We start from the raw sequence: 17,223 nt of genomic DNA, 5'->3' as shown, positions 1-17,223 counted from the left end.
GATCACCAGGACCTGCTCTACTCCACGTAACAAAAATGTCGTCACACTACGCGTCCCTAAACTTAACCCTAACTGTACACACAGACTGTACGCGTAGAATCCGAGGAAAACTTGTTTTCTACAGAAACCACAGGAGAGATATCTGCATTGCCAAAACTACAGGGATGAAACATGCAGGTAAAATTTTTTGTCAGAAGTGGGATTTGAACCCACGCCTCCATTTGGAGACCAGAAGTCTCTTTGCTGAGGAAGGAATCAACCTTGAGTCTGGCGCCTTAGACCACTCGGCCATCCTGACAGGTGAACCTTGCTGTCTGTCTGGGGTTCACAGCTTACATGTTAATAGGCATAATGGGTTGCCTTGATCACCAGGACCTGCTCTACTCCACGTAACAAAAATGTCGTCACACTACGCGTCCCTAAACTTAACCCTAACTGTACACACAGACTGTACGCGTAGAATCCGAGGAAAACTTGTTTTCTACAGAAACCACAGGAGAGATATCTGCATTGCCAAACTACAGGGATGAAACATGCAGGTAAAATGGTTTTTGTCAGAAGTGGGATTTGAACCCACGCCTCCATTTGGAGACCAGAAGTCTCTTTGCTGAGGAAGGAATCAACCTTGAGTCTGGCGCCTTAGACCACTCGGCCATCCTGACAGGTGAACCTTGCTGTCTGTCTGGGGTTCACAGCTTACATGTTAATAGGCATAATGGGTTGCCTTGATCACCAGGACCTGCTCTACTCCACGTAACAAAAATGTCGTCACACTACGCGTCCCTAAACTTAACCCTAACTGTACACACAGACTGTACGCGTAGAATCCGAGGAAAACTTGTTTTCTACAGAAACCACAGGAGAGATATCTGCATTGCCAAACTACAGGGATGAAACATGCAGGTAAAATGGTTTGTCAGAAGTGGGATTTGAACCCACGCCTCCATTTGGAGACCAGAAGTCTCTTTGCTGAGGAAGGAATCAACCTTGAGTCTGGCGCCTTAGACCACTCGGCCATCCTGACAGGTGAACTTTGCTGTCTGTCTGGGGTTCACAGCTTACATGTTAATAGGCATAATGGGTTGCCTTGATCACCAGGACCTGCTCTACTCCACGTAACAAAAATGTCGTCACACTACGCGTCCCTAAACTTAACCCTAACTGTACACACAGACTGTACGCGTAGAATCCGAGGAAAACTTGTTTTCTACAGAAACCACAGGAGAGATATCTGCATTGCCAAACTACAGGGATGAAACATGCAGGTAAAATTTTTGTCAGAAGTGGGATTTGAACCCACGCCTCCATTTGGAGACCAGAAGTCTCTTTGCTGAGGAAGGAATCAACCTTGAGTCTGGCGCCTTAGACCACTCGGCCATCCTGACAGGTGAACCTTGCTGTCTGTCTGGGGTTCACAGCTTACATGTTAATAGGCATAATGGGTTGCCTTGATCACCAGGACCTGCTCTACTCCACGTAACAAAAATGTCGTCACCCTGTACCGTCTTAACCCTAACTGTACACACAGACTGTACGCGTAGAATCCGAGGAAAACTTGTTTTCTACAGAAACCACAGGAGAGATATCTGCATTGCCAAACTACAGGGATGAAACATGCAGGTAAATTTTTTGTCAGAAGTGGGATTTGAACCCACGCCTCCATTTGGAGACCAGAAGTCTCTTTGCTGAGGAAGGAATCAACCTTGAGTCTGGCGCCTTAGACCACTCGGCCATCCTGACAGGTGAACCTTGCTGTCTGTCTGGGGTTCACAGCTTACATGTTAATAGGCATAATGGGTTGCCTTGATCACCAGGACCTGCTCTACTCCACGTAACAAAAATGTCGTCACACTACGCGTCCCTAAACTTAACCCTAACTGTACACACAGACTGTACGCGTAGAATCCGAGGAAAACTTGTTTTCTACAGAAACCACAGGAGAGATATCTGCATTGCCAAACTACAGGGATGAAACATGCAGGTAAAATGGTTTGTCAGAAGTGGGATTTGAACCCACGCCTCCATTTGGAGACCAGAAGTCTCTTTACTGAGGAAGGAATCAACCTTGAGTCTGGCGCCTTAGACCACTCGGCCATCCTGACAGGTGAACCTTGCTGTCTGTCTGGGGTTCACAGCTTACATGTTAATAGGCATAATGGGTTGCCTTGATCACCAGGACCTGCTCTACTCCACGTAACAAAAATGTCGTCACACTACGCGTCCCTAAACTTAACCTAACTGTACACACAGACTGTACGCGTAGAATCCGAGGAAAACTTGTTTTCTACAGAAACCACAGGAGAGATATCTGCATTGCCAAACTACAGGGATGAAACATGCAGGTAAAATGGTTTGTCAGAAGTGGGATTTGAACCCACGCCTCCATTTGGAGACCAGAAGTCTCTTTGCTGAGGAAGGAATCAACCTTGAGTCTGGCGCCTTAGACCACTCGGCCATCCTGACAGGTGAACCTTGCTGTCTGTCTGGGGTTCACAGCTTACATGTTAATAGGCATAATGGGTTGCCTTGATCACCAGGACCTGCTCTACTCCACGTAACAAAAATGTCGTCACACTACGCGTCCCTAAACTTAACCCTAACTGTACACACAGACTGTACGCGTAGAATCCGAGGAAAACTTGTTTTCTAAGAAACCACAGGAGAGATATCTGCATTGCCAAACTACAGGGATGAAACATGCAGGTAAAATTTTTTGTCAGAAGTGGGATTTGAACCCACGCCTCCATTTGGAGACCAGAAGTCTCTTTGCTGAGGAAGGAATCAACCTTGAGTCTGGCGCCTTAGACCACTCGGCCATCCTGACAGGTGAACCTTGCTGTCTGTCTGGGGTTCACAGCTTACATGTTAATAGGCATAATGGGTTGCCTTGATCACCAGGACCTGCTCTACTCCACGTAACAAAAATGTCGTCACCCTGTATGCGTTGATAACCCTAACTGTACACACAGACTGTACGCGTAGAATCCGAGGAAAACTTGTTTTCTACAGAAACCACAGGAGAGATATCTGCATTGCCAAACTATAGGGATGAAACATGCAGGTAAATTTTTTGTCAGAAGTGGGATTTGAACCCACGCCTCCATTTGGAGACCAGAAGTCTCTTTGCTGAGGAAGGAATCAACCTTGAGTCTGGCGCCTTAGACCACTCGGCCATCCTGACAGGTGAACCTTGCTGTCTGTCTGGGGTTCACAGCTTACATGTTAATAGGCATAATGGGTTGCCTTGATCACCAGGACCTGCTCTACTCCACGTAACAAAAATGTCGTCACACTACGCGTCCCTAAACTTAACCCTAACTGTACACACAGACTGTACGCGTAGAATCCGAGGAAAACTTGTTTTCTACAGAAACCACAGGAGAGATATCTGCATTGCCAAACTACAGGGATGAAACATGCAGGTAAAATGGTTTGTCAGAAGTGGGATTTGAACCCACGCCTCCATTTGGAGACCAGAAATCTCTTTGCTGAGGAAGGAAACAACCTTGAGTCTGGCGCCTTAGACCACTCGGCCATCCTGACACGTGAACCTTGGTGTCTGTCTGGGGTTCACAGCTTACATGTTAATAGGCATAATGGGTTGCCTTGATCACCAGGACCTGCTCTACTCCACGTAACAAAAATGTCGTCACACTACCGTCCCTAAACTTAACCTTAACTGTACACACAGACTGTACGCGTAGAATCCGAGGAAAACTTGTTTTCTACAGAAACCACAGGAGAGATATCTGCATTGCCAAACTACAGGGATGAAACATGCAGGTAAAATTTTTTGTCAGAAGTGGGATTTGAACCCACGCCTCCATTTGGAGACCAGAAGTCTCTTTGCTGAGGAAGGAATCAACCTTGAGTCTGGCGCCTTAGACCACTCGGCCATCCTGACAGGTGAACTTTGCTGTCTGTCTGGGGTTCGAAGCTTACATGTTAATAGGCATAATGGGTTGCCTTGATCACCAGGACCTGCTCTACTCCACGTAACAAAAATGTCGTCACACTACGCGTCCCTAAACTTAACCTTAACTGTACACACAGACTGTACGCGTAGAATCCGAGGAAAACTTGTTTTCTACAGAAACCACAGGAGAGATATCTGCATTGCCAAACTACAGGGATGAAACATGCAGGTAAAATTTTTGTCAGAAGTGGGATTTGAACCCACGCCTCCATTTGGAGACCAGAAGTCTCTTTGCTGAGGAAGGAATCAACCTTGAGTCTGGCGCCTTAGACCACTCGGCCATCCTGACAGGTGAACCTTGCTGTCTGTCTGGGGTTCACAGCTTACATGTTAATAGGCATAATGGGTTGCCTTGATCACCAGGACCTGCTCTACTCCACGTAACAAAAATGTCGTCACACTACGCGTCCCTAAACTTAACCTAACTGTACACACAGACTGTACGCGTAGAATCCGAGGAAAACTTGTTTTCTACAGAAACCACAGGAGAGATATCTGCATTGCCAAACTACAGGGATGAAACATGCAGGTAAAATGGTTTGTCAGAAGTGGGATTTGAACCCACGCCTCCATTTGGAGACCAGAAGTCTCTTTGCTGAGGAAGGAATCAACCTTGAGTCTGGCGCCTTAGACCACTCGGCCATCCTGACAGGTGAACCTTGCTGTCTGTCTGGGGTTCACAGCTTACATGTTAATAGGCATAATGGGTTGCCTTGATCACCAGGACCTGCTCTACTCCACGTAACAAAAATGTCGTCACACTACGCGTCCCTAAACTTAACCCTAACTGTACACACAGACTGTACGCGTAGAATCCGAGGAAAACTTGTTTTCTACAGAAACCACAGGAGAGATATCTGCATTGCCAAACTACAGGGATGAAACATGCAGGTAAAATTTTTTGTCAGAAGTGGGATTTGAACCCACGCCTCCATTTGGAGACCAGAAGTCTCTTTGCTGAGGAAGGAATCAACCTTGAGTCTGGCGCCTTAGACCACTCGGCCATCCTGACAGGTGAACCTTGCTGTCTGTCTGGGGTTCACAGCTTACATGTTAATAGGCATAATGGGTTGCCTTGATCACCAGGACCTGCTCTACTCCACATAACAAAAATGTCGTCACCCTGTACGCGTCCATAACCCTAACTGTACACACAGACTGTACGCGTAGAATCCGAGGAAAACTTGTTTTCTACAGAAACCACAGGAGAGATATCTGCATTGCCAAACTACAGGGATGAAACATGCAGGTAAAATTTTTTGTCAGAAGTGGGATTTGAACCCACGCCTCCATTTGGAGACCAGAAGTCTCTTTGCTGAGGAAGGAATCAACCTTGAGTCTGGCGCCTTAGACCACTCGGCCATCCTGACACGTGAACCTTGCTGTCTGTCTGGGGTTCACAGCTTACATGTTAATAGGCATAATGGGTTGCCTTGATCACCAGGACCTGCTCTACTCCACGTAACAAAAATGTCGTCACACTACCGTCCCTAAACTTAACCTTAACTGTACACACAGACTGTACGCGTAGAATCCGAGGAAAACTTGTTTTCTACAGAAACCACAGGAGAGATATCTGCATTGCCAAACTACAGGGATGAAACATGCAGGTAAATTTTTTGTCAGAAGTGGGATTTGAACCCACGCCTCCATTTGGAGACCAGAAGTCTCTTTGCTGAGGAAGGAATCAACCTTGAGTCTGGCGCCTTAGACCACTCGGCCATCCTGACAGGTGAACCTTGCTGTCTGTCTGGGGTTCACAGCTTACATGTTAATAGGCATAATGGGTTGCCTTGATCACCAGGACCTGCTCTACTCCACGTAACAAAAATGTCGTCACACTACGCGTCCCTAAACTTAACACTAACTGTACACACAGACTGTACGCGTAGAATCCGAGGAAAACTTGTTTTCTACAGAAACCACAGGGATGAAACATGCAGGTAAAATGGTTTGTCAGAAGTGGGATTTGAACCCACGCCACCATTGGGAGACCAGAAGTCTTCCAATGAGCAGCATACTTGCTTTGGAAGGATAGATTCTATGGATGGCTGTAATACCGGCCAGTACAGGGTAAGCTGTGAGGACTGGCGTTTTCAACGAATGCCTAACATCTTAGGTCACAGAGATTTCATTGTGTCATTTTCTGGTGTGACCAAGCCTTTACGTATATCTCTATTCTCTCGTCTGCCGTCTATCCATTTTTAATGCTGCTGAACCCAAAACAGTAAACCCCTAAAGCCATGACTTGGAAGAGAGTTAAGACAAAAAGGAGAAGCTATAGGGAAATAATAGAAGAAAGACACGGAAGAGAAGGCGTGCAAGGAGAAAAGTGTTATAAGGAGAGGACAGTGTGAGTATACGTAGGTGAAGAAAAAGAATAAGAGGAGAAAAAAGAGACCTAAAGGAATGAAGAAAATTCACATGCCCACTTTCCTTGCTTGCCTTTCTTTACATCTTAATCTTTTCTCTAATTGTCAGGAATGCTGACCTCAGCACTTGCTGTGCCAACTGTCTCTTTCTCACTTAATCTAATCATCACACAATTATTTCTCTCATCCTCCTCTCATTGTTCCCTTCTTCATCTCCCCTCCATCTATCCTTCCTGCGGCTCTGCTGTAACCCGCTGACAATGGACAGAATGAAAAACAAATGAAAACGGATTGAAAATGATTTCATGGTGAAAAGACTGAGGGGAATATTAGATCAGATTATTATTTCCCTCCAGTGGTGAAAGAAGAACCTTGTTGATATCTGTCTAATTCTCAATAATGAAAAGTTGCTGAGTCATGGTTGAAAGGAACTATTTCATCATGATGATACAAAATTAGATTAGTTCTTTTTCTCGTTTCTCTGTCAAGATGAGAAAGTTGTTGATAAGTGGAAAATTAAAAATAACAATGGAAAGTGTCACTTTGAGCACTGAGGGAACATTTCATTCTCAAGTAGATTAGACCCACATTTGTGTGTAAAGAGAAAGACAAATGAATAAAACCCCCATCACTCACTAACTGGTTCACTGTTGAACTGGTAATTAATTGAGACAAAAATATATCCCTTTTCAAGTTCATTCTAGATTATTCACTGTCATCTGTCCACAGGATTCAAGTTTCAGAGGTTCAAAGTGGCTGAAGGTGCTCCACAACAATGAATGTTTATGTTTTACTGACTGACGTGGGTTAGGTAAAAAAACAACAATTAAACAGGAACTTGGAAACCACCAACCAGTGACATGAAGAGCCGAAGTCTTAAAAATGTCCATAAGCCAGACAGGTGCGGAACAATGTCCAAGACCACGGCCACACATACACCACCCATAAATGTTAACCACATGTGTCTCTTGCAAGGGCAGATGGTGGTGTATTCCACACCTTCCCCCACTTCTTCTTCCATTTTGTAAATATTACAATCACCCCCTCTTCTCTTTGCTTTTACACACTCTTTTCCACAACTTCTCTCTCTCTTTCTCTCCCTCTCTCTCTCTTTCTCTAGTGGGTTTAGTCTCTGTCTCGCCATCATACTGCTGAAGGAAAAAAAAAGAATAAAAGTGAAGAGGAGAAATATGTGAGAAGAAGAGTGAAGAGAGCTGAGGTCACCTTGATCTACAGCCGTCTGCTTACACTGCAGTTGGGTGTCAAAGGGCAGAACACCGGAGATTCTTTCAGGGACAACCGTATGTTCTTGAACACACACACAGGTGTGTTTTATGTATGTAGTGTAGGTGCTGCAACCGTATGTTCTTGAACACACGCACAGGTGTGTTTTATGTATGTAGTGTAGGTGCTGCACATATACAGATTCTGATCTCTCTTGCATCCATCCATTTATCAGTCTAGTTTAAATATATGTTATTGTCTTTGCAATGTCATTAGCAAACTTTACGTTAACACAGTACTGCATTTGGACGCTGAATTTCTCTTTCTATAAAGTCTGATGAAAATAAAACAAATATCCAGTACCTATCTGATTATTAAAAAAATGGGGCAGAGTAATTGTAAAGCGCCCCTACATAACGTGCATTCTGTTGATTCAAATGTGGCCTTCTGTTCTCTTTAATACCTGCCATTAATGTAATATTTCTTTCCCATGAGAACTGAGATCGAATCACTCGGATCGCGCTGATTTTACATTTTGATCTGAACCTCTGAATTTAATTCAGACCAGACGTAAGATGTCAGGGGGCATTTCAGCACTTGCAAAGTGTCCGTCAGTCAAAAAACGCTGTCTCTGACCGACTTGTGAGTGAGGGCCTTAAAAAAACACTCCAAGGAAACGTTTAAAAAATGGCGGCGTGGTTCATCCATCACACAGGTATAGGTGAATGACATTTTATTACTTGACAAAAATACTGCTATCTGTTTTCACCTGCCATACATTGTCTGATGGCAACCAGAGATTACATCTCACTTTCATCACGGATTCTATACTTACCTATAATAATTTCAAACCGCAACTCTGTCCATCTGTCAGTCAGATTGTCAGTGGCAAAGTGTGTGCATATGTCACTCTGAAGGACCGGGCTAATAATACTACACCAGCCTCAGCTCATTTGATGGTTACACTGCAAACACACACACACACACACACACACACGTGCGCATACAGACGGGAGTACTGAGGAAAGTCTCGGCTGTGATCCATCATTGAGGGACTAAAAATTATGACACCAAAGAGTGAAAGAGAGAGAGAGAGAGACCAAAGAGTGGAGTGAAGCCTCTCACACCACTACACACACATCGCAGCAGACAGTAGAGTCTCTGTGTTGTCAGTAACCACCTTCGAGACCCTGAGGTGTCATTAAAGACTTCAAATAGGACGGATAAAGACGAAGGGGTGAGGGAGGAAGAGAGAGGGAGAGCGATGCATGGTATAATGACTGCATTTGACACAGCCACTCTCGAACACCTCTTGCTCACCCACTCTTTGACACACACACACCTGCATATGATTTTCCTCTCCCTTGTGCGTCTATCATGATGAATACTTTGGAGTGTTTTTTTTGGCAATATTCAATAACTCGAAATTTAGCAAATTTTCCAAATAATTGCTACTATATATCTATATGAGTGGATGAGGATGACAACTCCATTATTATTATTTTTTGAAAAGCAGTTTTAGTTTCAGTAGTCAAGATCAGAACCTAAAGTATGGGCCTGTTGTACTTGCTGTCTTCCAACGTTTATACCTTGTGAAATTGTTCAAACCTATGCCTTTTTTCCCCAACGAATATTCAAACAACATTTGTGTCCAATTTTGACAGGCATTGTATGTAGCTGAGAGTGTAAGAGGTTCAAATCACCATCCCATAAGCTCATGTCATAGTAGCTATGGTTACAGTAATAGGTGAAAGTATGTGATAAACAGTAATTGGTGTACATGTGCAGCCAGCAGGATTGAGGTTAAGCACTGTAGCTCTGACTTTGACCTTCTTAAATTGTATCAAATTATTTATTAATGTTGATCTAGGAAAACCATCTACTGCTGCACTCTAAGCTATCCTGAATTTGAGCATCAAATAAATGCCTCAGGGGAATCAAGTAAGATCCAAAAACAAGGAAACAGATATGGACAGAAAGTGAGAAGACATGTATACAGATGGGAGGCCAGTGAAGAAGAAATCCACCAAACTCCCAGTCGGCTCATTAACTAAGGGGTTGGTTAATTCACTAGACCCACGAGAACCTTTACTGTGTGTGAGTGTGTCTCTGAGTGTGTGAATAGACCTCTGTGTGGAACCACAGAGGCATTTGGTCATGTTTATATCCTTGTTTTTGGCCTGGGTCAGTGTACGTATCGGTATGTGTGTGTGTGTGTGTGTGTGTGTGTGTGTGTGTGTGTGTGTTTGCTTTGTAAAAGTGTATCCATTCCAGCGAAGTGAAGTGTTAGGTTGTGTGTGTGTATCTGCAGATAGAACATTTAAATAAATACAAATTTCATATGAAAGTGTTTTCCCTGGAGAATTGTAGAACATTTGAACACTGTGTGTGTTTGTGTGTGGTGAGTGTGGGAGGGGTAGTTTAATCCTAAATTTACCCTTGGTGGTCGGAGGACTGTGGTCACATCTGGACTCGGTTTCTCTCCGCCTCTCTTGTTTTCTTTGCTCCCCTCGTCATGGCCACCTCACCTGTGCTGCCTTTTTCCCCCCTATCCACACTTCCTCTGCTCCTCCCTTTTTAAATAACTGACCAAAAAGTTTTCCAGGTATCCACTTGGATGTCAAGGTACGTGCGTAAGTGTGTGCACATAATCGTACCTGCTGTTTGAGCTGATGAACCAGACCATCCTTCTCTCTCTTCAGAGCTGCCACCTCGTCCTGGGTTTTCTTCTTCTTGGATGAGGAAAGCTCCAGCAGGGCAATGTTGGCGTCTTTCTCACTGATGGCTGCCAGCAGGGCCTCTTGCCTGTACAGAGAACAATCATATATTGTGTTAGCAATAATAGAAATTAACTTGAGTATAATTAAAGCCACACTTGGTGATATTGCACATTATGACATTACTGTGATTGCATTGGAAGCTAACTGCTTGAATTGAAAGACAGAAATTGTGTGGTGCAGGCAGATACTTATTTGCGCGTACTTAAATTTTTATGGCGAAACCCTTCGCGTGTCAACAAGTGGCGGAAAACCGTCTCAAATGGGGAGCCACTTTGTGATTTAGGAGGATAAAATTGGTGTTTTTGCAAAAATATGGGGCTTCCTGGTGGTCAAGTATGATGCATACCATGCAATCAAGATGTTTCCAGTTTGTTTATAGTGAGGACCTTTAAGGCATGTTCACTCTTTCTCCCCTGTTGCTCTTCACACGATCTACCAGAACCAATAAGGAAATTAATCAAAATGAATCACCTTAAGTTAAAGCCACCTTTAACTTACACACACACACTCGCTCTCTGTTTGTCTACAGGTATTACTCTCTAGTCTGTGTCTGTCTCTCCAGCCTCTCTTGTCTCTCTCTATCTCTTCCCGCTGCCTGGATAGTCAGGTTGACAGATAGACAGCATTCCATGCGGTTCAGGAAGCAACAAGCCGCATCCCATCCGTCCCATCAGCCAGAGATCTGGCCGAGCCGCATCCGAGGACACACAGAGCTAAGAATTCTCGGAATTCTGTCCATTTCCAGAGAGAATCTAAATCACAGCGGGTTTTCCACAAGCCCCAGGGGGGCTCAAAGATTGGCCTCACACATGCACGTAAACACACTACGATGCAAACTTGCATATGAAGGAATAAACTAATTTCCTCTTTATCTAATTCCCGCTTATTACATACATTGCACTCTTGCAATCAGGTAATAGCTGTACCTACAATAAGCATGTATGAAGATACACGGACATAGTATTATCCAGATATACACGCAAATCTACACTGACGCAGAACGAGGCATATTTCATATACATTTTTTACATGCCTTTTTTTGTTCCCTTTCTCTCTTTGGACACCGCTTCTCACTCTCTCATGCACAAACGCACACATAAAGATACAGATAGAGCGGTGCAGGGAGGAATGCAGTGATGAGAGTGTCTGGATGAAGACAGATTACATGTTTGGACTTTGTGAGGACCCACAGATTCTTTGGTCAACCTCGCTGACCACACTGTCAGTGTACAAGTGTCCCATCATGCATTTGGATTGCAGCTCTCCTGTCAGGAGCAAGGGCTGAGTAAGTCGAAGTAGTCGGTAGAGCGATTCCCTCAGCCAATCTGGTCACTGCTCAAGGATATCCCAGATTTGTGTATTTTAATGCGACATATGAGATACTAATGATACAGTTACTTTATATTTTAAAATATAAAATATAACTATAATATAAAAATGTTTTTAAGACACCCCTGGTCTTTTGGGGGATTTAAAATGCTCCGTTTCTGCGTCAAAGTGTTAATCATTTACTTTAACCAAAATGAGCTCTTGGAGTTCTTTATTCTACCAGAAAGAACATTTTCCTAACTTCCAGATTATGAGACGCTGGAACACTGTCACAGTCTTTCCCATTCTATTTTCACATAAACAGTACACACCCAAACCCCCCCCCCACACACACACACCCACACACACAGGAAGGCTAATGGAACATTAGTCTTGTTAAAGCTAACAGTGCGTCTAGTTTTATACCATATCTGAGAGTTACCTGCCAGCACATGTCGCCTGTAAACCCTGGTGATAAAATGATATTTATTCCAGATGCACTGGTCTCATTCTGGGCCTCCCTATGGCTCTCCCTTCATCTCGATCTGACACACACACACACACACTTACTCTCTGCTTGGCCAGAGCTAAACACATGCTTATGACAAGTGCTGGTTGTGGCTTCTGCTGTTACTATGTGATCATTAAAATCTGTTTCAAGTGCAGCTCTTTTTTGCTAAATCTTTAGATAATTCTACTGTCAGAGGGCTCTTAAAAACATAGTATGCTCTCAGCTCTGCTGGCAATGTGTCCTTACCATTGAAAATAACACCAAAAAAAAGCAGGCAGCACTGTGTGGAGGAAAGGTTCCCAGTGGATACGAAGCCTTAGATCTGTAACTTTCCTTTCAAGTCTTTCCTTTCTGCAGCAATATGGTGAGCACAGTAGGATAAAGGAAGGTCTACCAACAGTAAGTAAAAGCATATTACAGAGTTCCTTATTTTGGCAAGACCTTTTGTTTAAGATGTTATGGCATTTTTGCAAAACACATCCTAGAGGTTACTTATATGTCACTCTGGTCTTTGACTGGTCAGCCATGGCATCTGCTGTTAGCTAGTTAGGGCTCCTTTAGAAAAATAACAATACATATTTGTGCAGAAAAAAATGTTGAACCTGGCTCAAGAAGAGAGGAAGAATTTACAGGACCATACTACATAACCCCAGATTAGGTTCAATGCCAGCAATTTTAATGTTTTCTGTGGATGCCAACTACGGTACCCATGCGTTAAGGAATATTGTGTTATGGGATATAAACTGTTAGACAACGAAGACACTTGGTAAGGGTTGTGAACAGATTGTGGGAATCTCAGAACCAATCGATCAAGACTTCCTTTTATGTGACTTGTTTATTATTTACAGTCCCATTAGCAACTTTAGATGCAAGACTAGAGTTTGAGTTGAGAGACGACGTGTCATCCAGATTGTTTCACAAGTAGCCAGTTTATGAGCCGATTTTAAACAAATAAAAAGGTAGATCATCTTCAGACGACAGCCGCTGGGTTGCCAGATTGTATTTCAGCCAATGCGTTCCACCTAATTTTCTGTCCAAATGGATTGTTCACCCGCATTAAATCAAATCCTGCGTCAACGTGATTGGTCAATACTACTCGGACAACCAAAATCTTGTCCCATTGCTCAAATTTGGCATATGAATGACGAATCTGTTTAAAGAGATTATGATTATGGTTCATAGTTAAAAATCCAAATGACATTAAATGAACATCTGGTATTGGACCCCAATTTCGGTCTTTGCATCAAAGTTGGCTATCCACCACTCCAACCTCCTCCAAACCCCTTACTTTATTTGGCACTGAACGTTGGCGTTGGATGTAAATTATGAGGTGCAGAATCATTGAATAATTCCTAGGGATGTTGGACGTTTTTGCTGGATTTTTTATTTTTTTGCAACAAACCCACAAACCCCCTTATAAAAAAGTTATACAATCACGTTCTGTTCACCAGAAAACCCTGACTTTCATTAGTGTATACAAAAACACTTTAGAAGAATATAGAAAAATGGCGACAGGCTGAATTACTATTGTATGCCATGCAGTAATGGTGGTGAGTAGTAAAACAGTCATATATTTATATGAACATTTCACAGGTCATTCAATTTAACAAGTTTCCATTTACGTTATATTCTCTTCCCACTTCCTTTAGGGCTCTCTCTCTCTCACCTATTCTCTATCAGTGTCTCTCGCCCACCCTGCTTTTCCCATCTCTTTCTCTTCACCTCTCCCCTCGTCACTCGTTCTATCTCTCCGTCTGTAAAGAGGACGGGAGGCATTCTTTCCGTCGTTCGGCGGTCGTGTGCCATGATGTCATCGCCATGGCGACAAGGCAGACGGTAAGCAGATACACCCAAATGCACCAGGCACCTGACCCCAACCCCAACTCACACAGACACACACACACACGGGGGCCTTCTCCTTCCTAAAACCACTTAAGGCACCTCACTCTATCAGAAACACTAATGCCTGGTCTTAGATCACTCACACACACACAAAAGCAGCTTCCCGTGTGTGCTGTGTTATCTCTTTCATGCCGTCGCCCTCTACTGCAATCTACAGTTTGTGTGTGCGTGTGTTTGCTCAAGTGACAGTTGTGTGTGTGTGTTTATGACAGCATGTCTTTCTGTAGGTTTGTGTGTGCTCATAAATATGTGCTTATATGTATTTCAGTGTGTATGAATGTTCACAAGTTGTCTGTGTGTATTTAAGACGTTATACTGTGAATGTATGTGTGTGAGAGGGAAGTATGTGTGTCCCTGTGTGTGTGTGTGTGTGTGTAAAGTCGATTCAGTCCTGTGTGACATTAGCCAGTCTCCGTCTAAGACAAACACAGAGCTATTTTAGATATAATCCCCTCTCTGCTCCCTCTTTCTGACTGAACAAAGCAGCTCTCCATTGTTTTCAGGGACACTGTCTGCTCTGGTTACACAGGAGGCTGCTTGTAGGACGCCAGAGTTTACTCTTTAACCCCTGTAGGACATGGTGCGTGTCAAGCTCGACCTCATTTCTGTGTAGGGAGGTTTCACTCTACTAGCTTGGCTACAGAGAACCATATGCAAGAACTTGTTCAGACTTTGAGGAATGTTTTTCCATCATTGACCAAATTTTTTGGGGAAACTGAATCAGTTTTGAGGCGAGTGAAATTAGCAGTTTCACTCGGCTGGCGACGGGGGATTTAGAAAAATGTCATAATCATATTTACTGTAATCATGAGTGCTGTGTGCTTTGGTTTGCTTTGGAGTAGACTTAATGAGTTCAGCCTTTTTCAACCCAGGACTGAAATTAACATTCATTTAGGAATTATGCAGCAGGTCATGGCAACTGGATCTGCCCATCTCTATGCCATCAGATCTGGACAGGGAGGTTCTGAGATGCCTGATTGGAGGATCAAAGGACCTACTATCGTCTGACAAAAGAGAAGATGTGACTTTACTGACAAGTGTGGTTACATTTCAGCTGAGGTTGGATCAGCCTCAGCTGGGTCGCCCGGGGGAAGGTGAAAGACGTTTAAACACCTGATGAGCCTTTAAGTGCAACACTGAAGATGTGTGGGGATGAACCAGAAGATGTACAATATTCAGTAAGCACAGTCTAAGACTGATGTGTATGCACTTGATTTTGCAGCTGATAATAAATAACACAATGTGTTCCACCATCATACTGAAGAAGTCGAAAATTAAAAAAAAATAATTTCAGTATTGTGGCAAACTCACAGATATTCTAGATTTGTTTTAATGGTAGAACTGTACAAACATGCCGTGCATGCAGTCCTGAATCCTGTCCACATTCTCACTGTTCTGTTTGTCAGAAAGAAAAGCAGAGAAAAGACTATCTGGAATATTTTTTTTATAAATAATCGTATGTGTGGTTTTAAAGAGAAAAGAGAAGAGAGCGGAGGAGAGAGGAGAGGAATGAGATACAGGAGGGCACAGCTGGCTCTCAGTGGTAGCTAATGCTGCCTGGAGGCATACACGCACGCACGCACACAACACACACACACACACACACACACACACACACACACACACACACACACACACACACACACACACACACACACACACACACACACACACCTCTGTGACTAGTGTTCATGACTGTGCATAATCTACTTTTATGTGGGGATATACAATTAAATCAATTTTTAATTCCTCCTGTCTTTGCTTTCTTTATGTCTCTCTCCCTCTCTTTCTCCCCCTTTATTTCTCTAACTTTTCCATCACTCTGTCTCTCTCTCTCACACACACACACACACACACACACACACACACACACACACACACACACACACACACACACACACACACACACACACACACACACACACACACACACACACACACACACATTGAGTTACTATTTTAGTTTCTGAGTCTCCAGAGTGGGGCCCTGCAGAGTAGTATTTCTCTCCCAGCTGACAGCTTCTGTCCTGGGGCAGACAGCCAGCGAGCACTGGGGCCCCCTATTCTCATCTGCTCCGAGCTGACTCTCTCTCACACACACTTGTTCTACCTCTCTCTCTCACACACACACACACACTACACACACACACACACACACACACACACACACACACACACACACACACACACACACACACACACACACACACACATACATTTGAGGTGTAAAATGCTGCTTTGCCTCAAAGCACAAAATATTGAGGACAGAGAAAGAACAGAGTAAAGGTAGAAACAGAATGAGAAAAAAGTTAAGCTGGAGGCCTCTCTTTTAAGTTATACACATCTTTTAATACGCACACACTATATACACTGAATAAAGTAGATATAACAAATATACGCAGTACCAGTCAAAAGTTTGGACACACCTTCTCATTCAACTACTTTGAAGAATCTAAAATATAAAACATATTCTGGTTTGTTGAGCATTTGTTTGTTTACCACATAATTCCATATGTGTTCCTTCATAGTTTGGATGTCTTCAATATTAATCTACAATGTAGAAAAAAATAAAAATAAAAATAAAGAAAAACCATTGAATGAGAAGGTGTGTCCAAACGTTTGACTGGTACTGTATATATATATATATATATATATATATATATATATATATATATATATATATATATGAGGCCATAGTACCTTTAAAGTAAGGCTCTCCTCCCATTTGAGTACACACACACACACACACACACACACACTGGTTTATGGCCCAACAAGAGAAAACACAGGGCAATGAATGCACACATCAGAGCAGGTTTTATGAAAACATTTGTTAGTGCTGGCCTGCCATGTGTGCAGCATCAAAGCAAAGACAGCCAATAAAGTCTTGGTTTATAGTAAACCATTTACTGCTGCTTTCTCTCGCTCTTTCTCCTGCAAAAGCGCCAAGACAAAGTTTGACTTCACTGGATTATAACAGAAGTTATTAAAGAAAATGATCGACACCTACAGCACTGGTTATGTGCATTCAAAACTTTGAAATTGCTCTCGAGGGCTACATTCAGCCAAACACATCAAAGCGATAATAGTAGGTTGAAAATGCAGATAATGATAAAATGATTATCAGGGAATTACAGTCAAGAATGTCAT

The 17,223-nt window shown here is 43.2% G+C and overlaps 1 protein-coding gene and 16 non-coding genes across 17 annotated transcripts in view; all 17 read right to left on the bottom strand.

The window, feature by feature from the left end:
• The window catches only part of LOC129112474 (ELKS/Rab6-interacting/CAST family member 1-like), a 153,536-nt gene that overhangs the window by 55,956 nt on the left and 80,357 nt on the right, over positions 1–17,223 (bottom strand). Inside the window, exon 19 of the mRNA XM_054624589.1 lies at positions 10,230–10,377. Coding sequence (XP_054480564.1) covers positions 10,230–10,377 — 148 coding nt within the window. The remainder of the gene's footprint in view (positions 1–10,229; positions 10,378–17,223) is intronic.
• Positions 189–298, bottom strand: trnal-caa (transfer RNA leucine (anticodon CAA)). Its single transcript has 2 exons — positions 261–298; positions 189–234 (listed from the first exon to the last, which is right to left on the bottom strand). It is a non-coding gene; the product is annotated as a tRNA-Leu (tRNA).
• On the bottom strand, positions 553–662 carry trnal-caa (transfer RNA leucine (anticodon CAA)). The gene is made up of 2 exons: positions 625–662; positions 553–598 (listed from the first exon to the last, which is right to left on the bottom strand). It is a non-coding gene; the product is annotated as a tRNA-Leu (tRNA).
• Positions 915–1,024, bottom strand: trnal-caa (transfer RNA leucine (anticodon CAA)). The gene is made up of 2 exons: positions 987–1,024; positions 915–960 (listed from the first exon to the last, which is right to left on the bottom strand). It is a non-coding gene; the product is annotated as a tRNA-Leu (tRNA).
• trnal-caa (transfer RNA leucine (anticodon CAA)) lies at positions 1,276–1,385 on the bottom strand. The gene is made up of 2 exons: positions 1,348–1,385; positions 1,276–1,321 (listed from the first exon to the last, which is right to left on the bottom strand). It is a non-coding gene; the product is annotated as a tRNA-Leu (tRNA).
• On the bottom strand, positions 1,631–1,740 carry trnal-caa (transfer RNA leucine (anticodon CAA)). Its single transcript has 2 exons — positions 1,703–1,740; positions 1,631–1,676 (listed from the first exon to the last, which is right to left on the bottom strand). It is a non-coding gene; the product is annotated as a tRNA-Leu (tRNA).
• trnal-caa (transfer RNA leucine (anticodon CAA)) lies at positions 1,993–2,102 on the bottom strand. The gene is made up of 2 exons: positions 2,065–2,102; positions 1,993–2,038 (listed from the first exon to the last, which is right to left on the bottom strand). It is a non-coding gene; the product is annotated as a tRNA-Leu (tRNA).
• Positions 2,354–2,463, bottom strand: trnal-caa (transfer RNA leucine (anticodon CAA)). The gene is made up of 2 exons: positions 2,426–2,463; positions 2,354–2,399 (listed from the first exon to the last, which is right to left on the bottom strand). It is a non-coding gene; the product is annotated as a tRNA-Leu (tRNA).
• Positions 2,715–2,824, bottom strand: trnal-caa (transfer RNA leucine (anticodon CAA)). Its single transcript has 2 exons — positions 2,787–2,824; positions 2,715–2,760 (listed from the first exon to the last, which is right to left on the bottom strand). It is a non-coding gene; the product is annotated as a tRNA-Leu (tRNA).
• On the bottom strand, positions 3,072–3,181 carry trnal-caa (transfer RNA leucine (anticodon CAA)). Its single transcript has 2 exons — positions 3,144–3,181; positions 3,072–3,117 (listed from the first exon to the last, which is right to left on the bottom strand). It is a non-coding gene; the product is annotated as a tRNA-Leu (tRNA).
• trnal-caa (transfer RNA leucine (anticodon CAA)) lies at positions 3,434–3,543 on the bottom strand. Its single transcript has 2 exons — positions 3,506–3,543; positions 3,434–3,479 (listed from the first exon to the last, which is right to left on the bottom strand). It is a non-coding gene; the product is annotated as a tRNA-Leu (tRNA).
• Positions 3,795–3,904, bottom strand: trnal-caa (transfer RNA leucine (anticodon CAA)). Its single transcript has 2 exons — positions 3,867–3,904; positions 3,795–3,840 (listed from the first exon to the last, which is right to left on the bottom strand). It is a non-coding gene; the product is annotated as a tRNA-Leu (tRNA).
• trnal-caa (transfer RNA leucine (anticodon CAA)) lies at positions 4,156–4,265 on the bottom strand. The gene is made up of 2 exons: positions 4,228–4,265; positions 4,156–4,201 (listed from the first exon to the last, which is right to left on the bottom strand). It is a non-coding gene; the product is annotated as a tRNA-Leu (tRNA).
• On the bottom strand, positions 4,517–4,626 carry trnal-caa (transfer RNA leucine (anticodon CAA)). Its single transcript has 2 exons — positions 4,589–4,626; positions 4,517–4,562 (listed from the first exon to the last, which is right to left on the bottom strand). It is a non-coding gene; the product is annotated as a tRNA-Leu (tRNA).
• trnal-caa (transfer RNA leucine (anticodon CAA)) lies at positions 4,879–4,988 on the bottom strand. The gene is made up of 2 exons: positions 4,951–4,988; positions 4,879–4,924 (listed from the first exon to the last, which is right to left on the bottom strand). It is a non-coding gene; the product is annotated as a tRNA-Leu (tRNA).
• On the bottom strand, positions 5,237–5,346 carry trnal-caa (transfer RNA leucine (anticodon CAA)). Its single transcript has 2 exons — positions 5,309–5,346; positions 5,237–5,282 (listed from the first exon to the last, which is right to left on the bottom strand). It is a non-coding gene; the product is annotated as a tRNA-Leu (tRNA).
• trnal-caa (transfer RNA leucine (anticodon CAA)) lies at positions 5,597–5,706 on the bottom strand. Its single transcript has 2 exons — positions 5,669–5,706; positions 5,597–5,642 (listed from the first exon to the last, which is right to left on the bottom strand). It is a non-coding gene; the product is annotated as a tRNA-Leu (tRNA).

This window comes from Anoplopoma fimbria, chromosome 23 (genome assembly GCF_027596085.1).
Source record: "Anoplopoma fimbria isolate UVic2021 breed Golden Eagle Sablefish chromosome 23, Afim_UVic_2022, whole genome shotgun sequence".
Classification (NCBI taxonomy): domain Eukaryota; kingdom Metazoa; phylum Chordata; class Actinopteri; order Perciformes; family Anoplopomatidae; genus Anoplopoma; species Anoplopoma fimbria.
This window is presented reverse-complemented; position numbering and strand designations above follow the sequence as displayed.